The following is a 12063-nucleotide window of genomic DNA, read 5'->3' on the forward strand; positions in this document are numbered from 1 at the left end:
GCTCGGGGTCTTGTCCTGGTGGTAGCATCGTGCGATTGCGATCCGCCCTTGCGGTCCTTGCTGCTTCACGCCTATGCCATACCATGTGGTTATGCAGTCCCTTCCTGCTTGGGAACGTGTTGTGGCAGAGGTCACACTCATGCCGGAAGGCTGTGCGGCCTTGGAGTAGTGGAGGTTGTGCAGAGACCGTGCTGCATCTGTGGTTTCTGGGGCGGCTTCCCATTGACTGGTTGCACATCAGGCAGTGGTAAACAAACTTTGTGACACGGAAGTCGTGCCCTTGTTCCAGGTGTCTTGATAGTGACTGCCTCTGGCTTGTCCATACATTTGAGCGGAATGCCTGTGTGCACCCATCCTCTGGGCACACGAAGTGGTCTGGCAGGGGGAAGAACACGGTGAGAGTTTCTCCCTCTCTGGAAGGCTGCCGGATCCAGGCGGCACTGTGGTTTGGTGTGGCTTCCTCAGTCACCGCGGCATGAGGGCTTGTCCGGGGCAGCTCTTGTACGAGTGGTCCATGGGGCGACGTCCCGAGGTCCGGCGTCCTCATAGAGGACATAAGGACCGAGCCTCCCCCGCAGTGTAAAGGGCTACGGGGCAGTAGCTGTAGAGGGCTGCCGGGCCAGTCGCCTGTCGATAGGCACTGCTCCGCTCCAGTGGCGGCAGTAGGAGCAGACTCGGGGTACGTAGGTAGGTAGGTAGGTAGGTAGGTAGGTAGGTAGGTAGATAGATAGATAGAATGAATGTGTACCCTAGTGGCCAGACAGGACATTTCCCAGTGGTTGTCTCCAGTGTGTTCTGTGTCTGCTGTAGGTTCCCTGCTTTGCTTGGTGTTGTTTCTACGCTTCCCTCTTTTGCCTGTCTCTGGTCATCATGGCTGATGCTTATTGATGCTGTTTCGGAATTTCTGTTTTTTGTTTTGAGACAGGTGGGCCACACCTGGAGGTAGTGCAATACCAGGGCAACCATTGACAGTGCCGAGGCGAGCTTCAGACACACTGTCTCGGGCCAAAAATAAGATTAATATCGTGAGTCCAAATAGGGCTCGTATCAGATATTAAGCTGATAAGAACAGATATATTGCGAAAAAATATGCCAGTAATTGGCACCATACATACATACAATCAATACATGCAGCAATACAACACCACTGTTATACAATACAATTGGCCCCGTACATACAAAATAATTACATAATTACATCATACTCCCTTTTCCTCCTCACCCAGTTGCACTCCTCTATTTACAGACACTAATGCCCTTTGTCTATGCCGATACAATGCTTAACTAACCATACAAACAAGTTGCAGACAAACAAACAAACAAACAGATAAGTCATGCATTGGTGCCCCCAACAGGAGAGCTTTCTTTAAAAGTTGACCTTAATTTTCCCTTGTACCCTTAAAAACAGAGGCCAGTGGTTCTTCCAACGCCTCTTGAAGTGGTGCACTTCCAAAGCATCCAGCTCCGCCTGCAACTTTTTCTGGAGATTTAACCTGATGTAGAAGACCGACCTACGGAGTGACTCGAGGGTTCCCCCATACACTCGCCTGTTTCTTGATGCCCAGATCTCAAATTTGACCTCTCCCATTAGAAGCACAAATGCCGGTACTTTGCCAGGCACGACTGGAAGCGGATCGGAATACAAAACGGTGTCGTATTCTATTCTGGGTAGCCGAAACAGTGCCGCTACCTTGCGCCACAAGGCTGCCGCCAACACACACTCATGGAACAGATGTCTGTGATTCTCTAACCCCCCACAAACGCTGCATTCTCTAGATGACACAAAATGGTATCTGTACATTCGAGTGTTGACAGGTAACACATTATGGGACAACTCCCACGCAACGTCCGCCCTATCCCCATCGAGGACACTCGACACCACATGTCTCCGATGTTCTCGTTCACACACCAGAATATCCTGAATCAAACACCTTTTGAAGAGTACCTGGTACAACTCTCTTGTACGCATATATAACAAACTTCCTTCTGGTACACATTCCTGTGTTATGCGAGCATATCTAGCGACATCAGAGTAAAACTTTGTTGGCGTTTCAGCCCTAAGCAGAGTGTGATCGAGGTTCCCAACAAAAATACGCCCAAGTGTGCCCAAACAGTAAAGCATTAAGGGCCTGGCTATATGTTCCTCATCCTCCAGAATTTTTCCAATCTGTGCAATGGCTAAAGCCCTGCACTTAAGACCAATATTGGATATGTTGAACCCCCCATACTCTGGAGGCCCCTGAACTACCGCTCTCTTTACCCGTTCAGGCTTGCCCTCCCAAAACAAGGACATCACTGTTCTTGTTAAAACCTTTTCAGTTTTCTTTGCCGGCGGAAAACACGTTCCCAAGTACCAGATCTGAGACAACATACGTCTCGAGATCAGCTGTTGCTTTTCTGAATAACTCAATTGTACCCCTTTATATTCCTCCCGAATTTGCTCCAGCACCTGCCCGATCTTTTTCCAGGATTCTCCTGATGGCCCGTCAACTGTGAAGTGTACGCCGAGCACTTTTGCTCTCGACACAACAGGGATCCCCTCAAGCTCCGCCACCGCAAGTCCGCCCCCTACAGGCAGAATACAGGACTTGGTTCTATTAAGTCATGCCCCAGAAGCCCTGTTGTACACGTCCATCACCTGGAGTGCTTCTTTAACTGCACGCTCTTTCGTCGTGCATAGCGTCACGTCGTCTGCATACGCAAAAAGCGTAGGTTTCATGCCAATCCCTGGGAGAGGCATCCGAGCTATACTCGGATTTGACGCCAACAAACGTAGCAAGGGCTCTATTGTCAGCACGTAAAGCAGCGGAGAAAGAGGTCATCCCTGCCGCACTCCGGACAGCATCTCAAACGGACGGGACAGTCTGCCATTTACTTCAATGACGCTCTTGGCCCACTGTACAACAGGGCCACGTAGCTCACAAACAAATCAGGAAACTGAAACGCTTTCAAAAGCTTGAACAGGTACCGGTGACTAACCAAAACAAAAGCCTTCTCTTGATCAAAAGCGACCAGTAACATCGCCATCTCTTTAAGCTTAGCAACAGCACACAAGTCTCTCAGAGCACTGAGGTGAGCTTGGATTCCCCTCTCTGCAACTGAACAAGCCTGAACAGGCGAAACCAGAACGGGCATTACCTTTGCCAATCTCAACTGTAGCACTTTTGCTATTAATTTATAGTCCGTATTCATTAAAGTAATTGGTCGCCAGGCCTTCAAGTCTGTACTCTTTGTCTCATCTTTACACAACAACTTTAAAACCCCAAAACGCATTGATGGAGGAAGCATCCCATCTTGTAAACTGAGCTTAACCACCTCAGCCAGTGGTTTTGCAAGAAAAGACCAAAAACATCGATAAAATTAAACTGGCAGACCATCGGCCCCCGGGCTTTTCTCTGGCTGCAAGCAGGAGAGAGCTTCTTTCAATTCCGCGGTGGTTACGTTCTTATCTAAAAGTTTGTTACCTTTATCTAACTTCGGAATCCCGACCGCTAAACTGTCCCACGCTTCCTCATCCACATCTCTGTGGGCGAAAAGATCCTCATAAAAGCGAACACATATGTTTTCTATTTCGTTTTGGGATACCTTTTCAACCCCATCCACATCCGTTAACGCTCCGATTCCTTGCTGCTTTGCGCGCAAGCGCGCCATGTTCAATTGGCGATGGGTTATAACAGTCTGACCATTTATGCCTTTGTCTGACAGTCCCCAAGTTGCTCCAACTAGCAAAGCACTTAAGTCTTCCTGCAATTCCTTATAAGCCTCCTGTTGTGCCACCGAAACTAGCCCGGTGCCTCGCAGATACCTTAAACCCCACCTGATAGAGTAGATGGCGTGCCGTCTCTCAGCCGCTCTTTTGCGACCCCATTTTTGGAATATTTCTTTCACTTCCTCTTTCATACCCTCCCACCAACTAAAAGAAATGGAAGTTTCTTCACATTTACTGGTTAAGTACTGACGCACTTCTTCCACGACTTCTTTGTCATTTAGTAAGTTTACATTAAGACGCCACCTACTCGGTAGTCTGCCAAACCCAGTTTCGTTTTTAAATGTGGCTACAACCATGCAATGATCAGACACAAACACATCTCTAGTTCCCACTTGAAAAACCTCACAGTCCTGCACTCTATCACACAAAGCATTCGACACGTAAAAACGATCAAGTCTTACACTTCGCCCTTGAGCATGAAATGTAAATCCATTACCAATCCCGTGAACCGTGTTCCAAATATCAGATAAGTCACAAGCACTAACAAAACGCTTAAGTTCTTTCCCTTTCCATGCCTGAGATTGGAGGCTACCTCCAAGTTCATCAAATTGTTCATATAAAACGCAATTGAAGTCTCCAGCAATTAAAACATTAGTTGCCCCTAAAACAAACACGTCCAAGCTGCGGAAAAATTCATTTCTTGGCCCGTTATCAACTGGTGCATACACACACACAATTCTACACACTTTCCCTCCAACTTCAATATCAGCAGTAACTACTCTACCCTCCTCATCCCTGGAATATTTCTTAATCGCTCCACAGAAAGCCTGCGACAAACAAATGGTAACACCGCGTGCTCTGTGCGAGCCAAAGCTGTGAACCGCTACCCAACGCGTGCATCTTTCGAACTTTCGAACATCCGCCATATTTGTAAAATGAGTCTCCTGCAAACAAACAATGTCTAGGCTCAACTTTTGTGCCAACCCTTTCAAGCAAAGCTGTTTTCGTTCAGATCTCAGTGAACGTGAACAAAAGAAAGACACCAAGTACTGTCCGTGCGTTAATTCCAAAAGATCCTATATCCATTAACTAAGTCCTTTCAGCTTTTTCTTCACAATACCTCTGCCTCGTTGAGGGGGGTCGCTGAGCTGACCCCGTAGATGATGCTCAGGTTGGGGTTCTGAGGTCGACGGCAGGTCTCCCTCACCACTCTTGGCTGACGGAGGTCCTCTTTTTATCCCACCGGGAGCTGACGTAAAATCCATTTCACTGTCTGGTTCTTCGACAAGTTCCAAAACACCTTGTATTTGCTCTTCTGCGTCAGGAGCATCTTGTGGTTGCCTGTCCACGTTGTTGCTTGAGGCCTTTTCTTCTTCCTTTTCTTCTTCCTCTTCTTCTTCGTGGACGACCGTCTCCGTCACCGATCCCTCTTCGGATCAATGCAGGGGGGATTCCTCCGTTCCCTGAGTCGCAGACGCTGACGCGATATCAGGATCCTTCCCTGAATCCTCCTCAAGCTCGTCGAGTTGGACATCCCCGGTACATGCGTTGTCCACTGTTGGCGTCGCCACGCTGGCGTACGTGAAGACCCTACACGAGGTGGTATCGTGGTCCTCCCCGCACTTCTTACAGGGCACGGAGCAGCTTTTGGCAAGGTGGCCAAAGTCTCCGCATCTCTTGCACTGTGGAGTCTTGCAATGGAATGAAAAATGGCCCTCCATGCCACACCGCCTGCATGCCTTTTTCATTCCGGCATAAATACACATCACCTTGAATCCATCCACCTCGACGTAGTTTGGGATGTCGGTCTTCATTTCGATGACGACTCTCCTGCTACCTTTCTCGACCGTGGGAACTTCTCGAAAGTACTCCCTCTTCACCGATATAACCTTTCCGTACTTCTTCATCACCTCGGCAAGGTCCTCGTTCGGCACTTCCACAGGGAGGAAATGCACGGTAACTAGCGTCGTAATGCTGGCAAGAGGCACAAGTGGGTATTCTCTGCCAGCTACCTCCAGCACCCCAGACTTGAACAGCACTTCCGCAGCGCTCTTCGTAGTCGTTGTAACGGTAAACCGTCCTTGGCCGAAGGGGTTGACCTCCCTGGCCTCTTTACCTACTGCCTTGAGCAGCCCCAGTAGAACCTGTGACATTTTCACGTCTCTCTCTACTTCCAAGTCGAAGCTGAAGTCCCTGTTGATGGGACGCCGAGCGGCCATCTTCAGGTCCTTGTCGTTTCCAGACTCGTAGACTGTCCTCCGGTATCCTGGTGCGTGCTGGGATCGAACTACACTTTGATCTTAGCCAAAAGGCCGAGAAGCGATAAATATTACACGTCCATCTTACGCTCTGGTCACGGTCGCGGCACCTGCCTCCTCGGGTGTCACGTTGCCAAATTCAACATGATGTGGTGCGTGTAAGAAGCACTAGAATGATAGTCGGACTGCATGAAATGCGCATGTTAGCGGACGGAACTCGTGTTTCTTTCTCCCTTGTATCCGCCAAAAGACCGAGAAGAGATATACACTGCACGTCTCCCCCGTTTCGCTTCTGTCGCAGTCTCGCCTTCTACGTCCGCGCGTGGCACGTCGCCGGTTTGGGCATCGTGGTATATGGGTACGGAACACTAGGGTGTTAGTGCTAATGCATCACGGCCCGTGAGATAAAAATGATTGATTGGAAATTGCAAGAGAGAGAGAGAGAGAGAGAGAGAAAGAAAGAAAGAAAGAAAGAAAGCGCGGACGTAGAAGGCGAGACTGCGACAGAAGCGAAACGGGGGAGACGTGCAGTGTATATCTCTTCTCGGTCTTTTGGCGGATACAAGGGAGAAAGAAACACGAGTTCCGTCCGCTAACATGCGCATTTCATGCAGTCCGACTATCATTCTAGTGCTTCTTACACGCACCACATCATGTTGAATTTGGCGACGTGACACCCGAGGAGGCAGGTGCCGCGACCGTGACCAGAGCGTAAGATGGACGTGTAATATTTATCGCTTCTCGGCCTTTTGGCTAAGATCAATGTGTGATCGCTTCTCGGCCTTTTGGCTAAGGCCTGAGAGTGGTGGCACCGAGTACGCCCTGTTGTGTACCGTCCTTTTCAGGACGACTAGGGTGCCGAGCCTAGGACGAGGCCTGCCTGCTGGTTTGGTTTATAGCCCCTCGCTCCAAAGCACCCACTCTCACAGGCGGTGTTAAGTAGATGGCTCTGCAGTCTACCACCCTTTTCAGGGCGCCGAACACCAGCTGAAGGAGGGCCCCGTGTGGGCGTGGTTCATTGCCCCCTCCTGAAGCAGCCTGACCCGGGGCTGGCCACCTTGTGAACATGCCCCCGCCACCCTCGACCTGGGAGATGCGCCGCCCGGCCAAGATCACCCGCGGAGCAAGAGATTTCCTGCCTTGGACTCCTGCTCTCCCTACTGCCCAGGACAAAGACCGACCTGGCACGCCGCCCAGCCCGAGTCCCTCGGAGTGCCCAACAGACGCGGCGAGCCTCCAACCCCGGAGCCCTTGCAGCCCCCTACACTGCAGAGAGGGATCGTCCTCGGGAGGCCTCCGCGACAACCTGCTCACTCCTCCTGATATGTCCTCGAGTCTGGAGCCTCCAAGCCAGTCTTCAGCCCTACCTGGACCCGTCCGCCAGGACATTCCACCCCCCGCAGATCGGATTGCTGCACCAGGCGGTGACCCCCGCAGTCCTCTACAGCTGCAGCCCCGTACCCCTTTACAGTCCGGGGGAGGTCCCAGTCAGAAAATTTTGTCCTACGGATGTCCATCGGATATACCTTCACGGAGATACGGATATCCGCAGAATAATTCCTACGAACGAGCACTTTGCGGACATAACCCGGAAATACGGACAGAAACAGGAGCTCTCTGGGATGTAGGGTGTATCTCGAGCGCGCGTTACTTTTTTATTTTTCAGAAGTCAGTATACGCTTTGTAGTAAAATATAAAGCGTGTTTCCGCCGTTTTTATAACATCTGCCACCGTCGCCTCTCGTTTCACTTTCTGTTGCTCCGCTTTGCTACCCATGAGGGAAAATCAGCGCGGAGTTTCAAAAAAAAAGAAAAGAAAAGAAAGAAAGAAAGAAGAAACAGCAACAAGAGATTGGGGCACTCAGCCGAAATGCTTTGGAAATGAAGTTGCATTCACTTCCAAACAGGGAACAGACACTGTAGATTAGTGTTCTCGCGAGCTTCTACACACTCGAGAGCCCTGCTCGCCTGTGAGTCGAAATGAAGGGTGAGCTGTCTAAGTTTAATTCGATTACGTGCACAAACAACGGCGAAATGAGAAATTGTTTGGCGTATTAAGTCGGCGTAGAGGTAATGTCTCTGTTTCTTACTCATGTAGCTTGAGAAAGTGAGTTGGTTCATGGAAAGCCGAATTTCTGCAGTGCTACATCGTCCCGCGTTTCTCTCTCTCTTCAAATACGTGATCCGTACAGCATCCCATCACGGAGCTGATTCGGACAATCCGTGAAACGGCCGCAACAGGACCTCCTGCGGATATACGGCTACGGATATCCTTTCATAAATATCCGAGGAGAGTCCCACGGAGGTCACTTTTCGGATATGGACATTGGGATCTATTTCGGACGTCCGTAGGAGATGGTGTTCTGTCTGGGGTCCGGTCTCTATGTCCTCTGTGAGGACGCCGGACCTTGGAGAACCGCCAACCGTCCCAGCCACTACGACCCTCAGGGAGGAGGATCAGCCACAGCGAGAGGACACGGCACTCGCCCTCTCCTTCCCAGTGCCCGACCACTTCGTCTGCACAGAAATCGGATGCACCCGCCGCTTCAGGTCAACAACATGGACCTCACAGGCAGCGTCCCTGAAGCGCCATCTAGAAAACGAACACGGGGTTCGAATCACCACCGTAAAACACCGCTGCTGCAAATGCAACACTGTCCTTGGTCCGCGTCCCACCCAGCATAAACAGCAATGCCCAGCCGCGTCACCCCTCAGCAACAGATCCAGAACCGCCCTCGCCTTCCCCTTCAAATGCAATACCTGACACGAAACCTTCCCATCAAGAAGAGGCCTCAGCAATCACGAGAACCTACATCGCCGTCAGGATGCTAGAGCGCGGAGAGCAGCCCAGTTGCGGTCAACGGACGTGCCCGAAGAGGGATCTACCGAAGACGAGGAAACAGCAGCCAACAGCAGTCACGACGAACCCCTCACCCAACCTGGGACAGAAACAGACGAGTCCCCATCCTCGGCGGAATGCAGTGCATCCCAGACCGAAAGCACCACCTGCGGCAGTGCCACTCCTGGGGTAACAGAATCTACTAATGACGCGCAGCTACACGCGACACAAGATCATGACCCAAGCGGGGGATCCGAAGACCGCCCAGGAACAACGGACCAACAACCAGCAGATGAACGCAGCCCACTCGAACAATTGGCAAGGACAATCAACGAAATGATCAAGCGGCCAGAATCTGACAATGTTTACGCAAGCTTCGAGAAGGCCATGGAGGATGCCGTCACCTTAGTGAAGACGGCCGCAAAAATGCCCGAAATCACCGAACGCACCCCCAGTCGTCGAAAGGTGAACCCAGAAGATCCCCGAGCTATACAGAGACTGTATAGAAGAAACCGCCGGCAGGCTGCGAGACTAATTGTCCAGGGAGAAACTACCCAGTGCCAAATCCCGACTGAAGAGGCAGGACTATTCTTCCAAGTATTATGGCAGGAAAAAACGGCGGACACAAGTGTATTCACAACGGTGCGTCCTGCAGGAGAAGAAGTCCAGCTGAGTCCCTTCACCCCAGAAGAAGCCCGAAAACGAGCACGACGATGCGAAAACACGGCACCTGGGGAAGACAGGATCACTTACAAGCATTGGCTAATGACAGACCCCCAGTGCACATTCCTAGCGGCAACGTTCAATATGTGCCTCAAGTACCGGAGAGTGCCGCGAAGCTGGAAATCGCCACGAACGATCCTAATTCACAAGAAGGGGAGGCGCGACGATCTACAGAACTGGAGGCCAATATCACTGATGAGGACCATCAACAAACTATACACAGGATGCCTGGCCTCAAGAATGCAAACATGGATTGCTGAGAACATTGTGATCAGCCACTGCCAAAAGGGCTTTCTGCCCTACGACGGCGTATTCGAACATAATTTCGTCCTGCAAACCCTCCTCGACCGAGCCAGATCCGAGGCAGGAGAACTATGCACAGCCCTTCTGGACTTTTCAAATGCCTTTGGGTCGGTACCGCACAACGCAATAGTGGAAGCAGTCTGCCGCAGCGGTGCCGGAGAAGCGTTCACCGAGATCGTGCGGGATCTATACACCGAGAACACTACGAGAGTAGCTACCAGCGGAGAAGAGACCGAACCAATCAACATCAATGCTGGCATCCGACAGGGGTGCCCGCTAAGCGGACTCCTCTTCAACATGGTGATTGATGTCATCCTCAGGAAAGTACAAGGCGCGGACTCCACTCACCGAATCCTGGCATACGCCGACGACATCGCCCCACTAGCGCAGGACCAATCAACCCTCCAAGATAGAGTCAACACAGTCGCAACAATGGCACGACAGCTCGGACTAAAACTGAACCCGGGAAAGTGCAAAGCCCTGCACCTGTCCGGCAAACAACCAGTCGGCCTGCGAGAGATGCCAATCAGGATCGACAACGAGGTAATCCCGACGCTGCACGACCACGAGCCCCTGAAATATCTTGGCAGACCAGTGGGCTTCATGCTTGCAAACGACGTGGAGGACCTGCGTGAAACAATCGACGCTGCCAACAAGATTATGGAATCAGCACTGGCACCCTGGCAGCGATTAGATGCCCTAAGGACATTCATCTACCCGGCACTAAACTTCGCCATGAGGTGCGGGACCCTCGGGAAAACGGAGTGGCGGAAGTTTGATGACCTGCTGAAGCCCATGATCAAACGGACGCTATACCTGCCACAACCTGCAACCACACTGTACCTCTACGGGTCAAGAAAAGGCCGAGGTTGCGGAATCCCCATCGCGGCAGAAATGAGCGACCTCTGCCGCGTGGACAACGCTTTCAAGTTATTAACATCCAGGGACCCGGAAGTCGCCAGGCTTGCAATAACCGAGCTACAGCACACAGTCAGCAAGCGACTCCGAAGGGATGTCAACACGGAAGACATCGAGGCCTTCCTCAACTGCAACACGGAAGGGGACTTCCGGGGCGCGTCAAACCCTCTCAGAAGCACCTGGACTGAGGCGCGCAAAGCTTCCGGACGCCTCAACATCACCTGGGAGCTCAGCAACGACGCAGGACCAGCCATCACCCGTGCGGGATCAACAATCACCCACAACGCACGCACGAAGCTGATGGCGAAACTCCGGGCGGACCTGTGCAAGGAGAGAGACGCCGAGCTACAGCAACTTCCCAACCAGGGGAAAGTGATAGAAGCAGTAGCAGCGGACCCAGCCAGCAGCCACTTCATGACGACTGGGGACTACATGACGTTCGCAGCATGGCGGTTTATACACAAAGCAAGACTGAACCAACTACCTCTGAACGGCGCCCAGCCTTGGAACGCGAACGCCGACAAAAGATGTCGTCGATGTGGCTACGCATCTGAATCACTCCCACATGTACTATGCCACTGCATGGAGAAGAGCGCGGCCTACACGGAAAGGCACAACAAGATCGTGCAAAGGGTGAAGTCAGCGGCGCAGATGCGGTACTCCATCATTAGCGAGAACAAACCAGTGGGCGACACTAACCTCCGACCAGACCTGGTGCTGTCCAGAGGAGAAGAAGCCATCATAGTGGACGTGACAGTACCTTTTGACAACCGCCTGGAAGCCTTCAAAGTAGCCAGCGAAGAGAAGGAACGAAAATACGAACCCGTGCGACAACACCTACTTCGCAGGTTCAACCGCGTCCGCACAGAGGCCATCGTCGTTGGCGCACTAGCAAGCTGGGACCCACAAAATGACCGCCTGCTCAAGCGCATATGCTCCAAGACATACCTGAAAACGATGAAGAAACTATCAGTGAGCGACGTTATACTCGCATCAAGGGACATTTACGTGTCACACGTAACTAGGAGCTCATAAGGGACCCGCAGCCCTGCTTCCTCGCAGCATGTAAATAATGTAAACACGTAAACAGTGTAAATAGAGTTAACGTAAGGCTTTGTAACCTATTCTTTTCAAGCATGTAAATAGCATTAATAAAACATCTCTGTTCTTATCAGCTTAATATCTGATACGAGCCCTATTTGGACTCACGATATTAATCTTATTTTTGGCCCGAGACAGTGTGTCTGAAGCTCGCCTCGGCACTGTCAAGGGTTGCCCTGGTATTGCACTACCTCCAGGTGTGGCCCACCCGTC

At 51.4% G+C, this 12063-nt stretch overlaps 1 protein-coding gene, 1 non-coding gene and 1 pseudogene across 2 annotated transcripts; 2 read left to right on the forward strand and 1 right to left on the reverse strand.

Annotated features, from left to right (window-relative positions):
• Positions 1-920: 920 nt before the first annotated feature.
• Positions 921-1100, reverse strand: LOC135372863 (U2 spliceosomal RNA; annotated as a pseudogene).
• A 5933-nt stretch (positions 1101-7033) lies between these two features.
• Positions 7034-11784, forward strand: LOC135372750 (uncharacterized). Its single transcript, XM_064606224.1, has 2 exons — positions 7034-7591; positions 8791-11784. Exons 1-2 carry the CDS (start codon positions 7034-7036, stop codon positions 11782-11784), a joined length of 3552 nt encoding a protein of 1183 aa, XP_064462294.1.
• An 88-nt stretch (positions 11785-11872) lies between these two features.
• Positions 11873-12063, forward strand: LOC135372857 (U2 spliceosomal RNA). Its single transcript, XR_010416139.1, has one exon. It is a non-coding gene; the product is annotated as a U2 spliceosomal RNA (small nuclear RNA).

The sequence above is a fragment of the Ornithodoros turicata genome, unplaced genomic scaffold (assembly GCF_037126465.1).
Source record: "Ornithodoros turicata isolate Travis unplaced genomic scaffold, ASM3712646v1 Chromosome17, whole genome shotgun sequence".
Taxonomy (NCBI): domain Eukaryota; kingdom Metazoa; phylum Arthropoda; class Arachnida; order Ixodida; family Argasidae; genus Ornithodoros; species Ornithodoros turicata.

What these genes read in the sequence shown, in the direction of transcription:
- LOC135372750 (XM_064606224.1), top strand. Translation starts at nt 7,034, where the DNA reads ATGCCCCCGCCACCCTCGACCTGGGAGATGCGCCGCCCGGCCAAGATC. An exon ending in AAACAGGAGCTCTCTGGGAT is followed by an intron (nt 7,592 to 8,790) that starts GTAGGGTGTATC and finishes CATCGCCGTCAG; the next exon opens with GATGCTAGAGCGCGGAGAGC.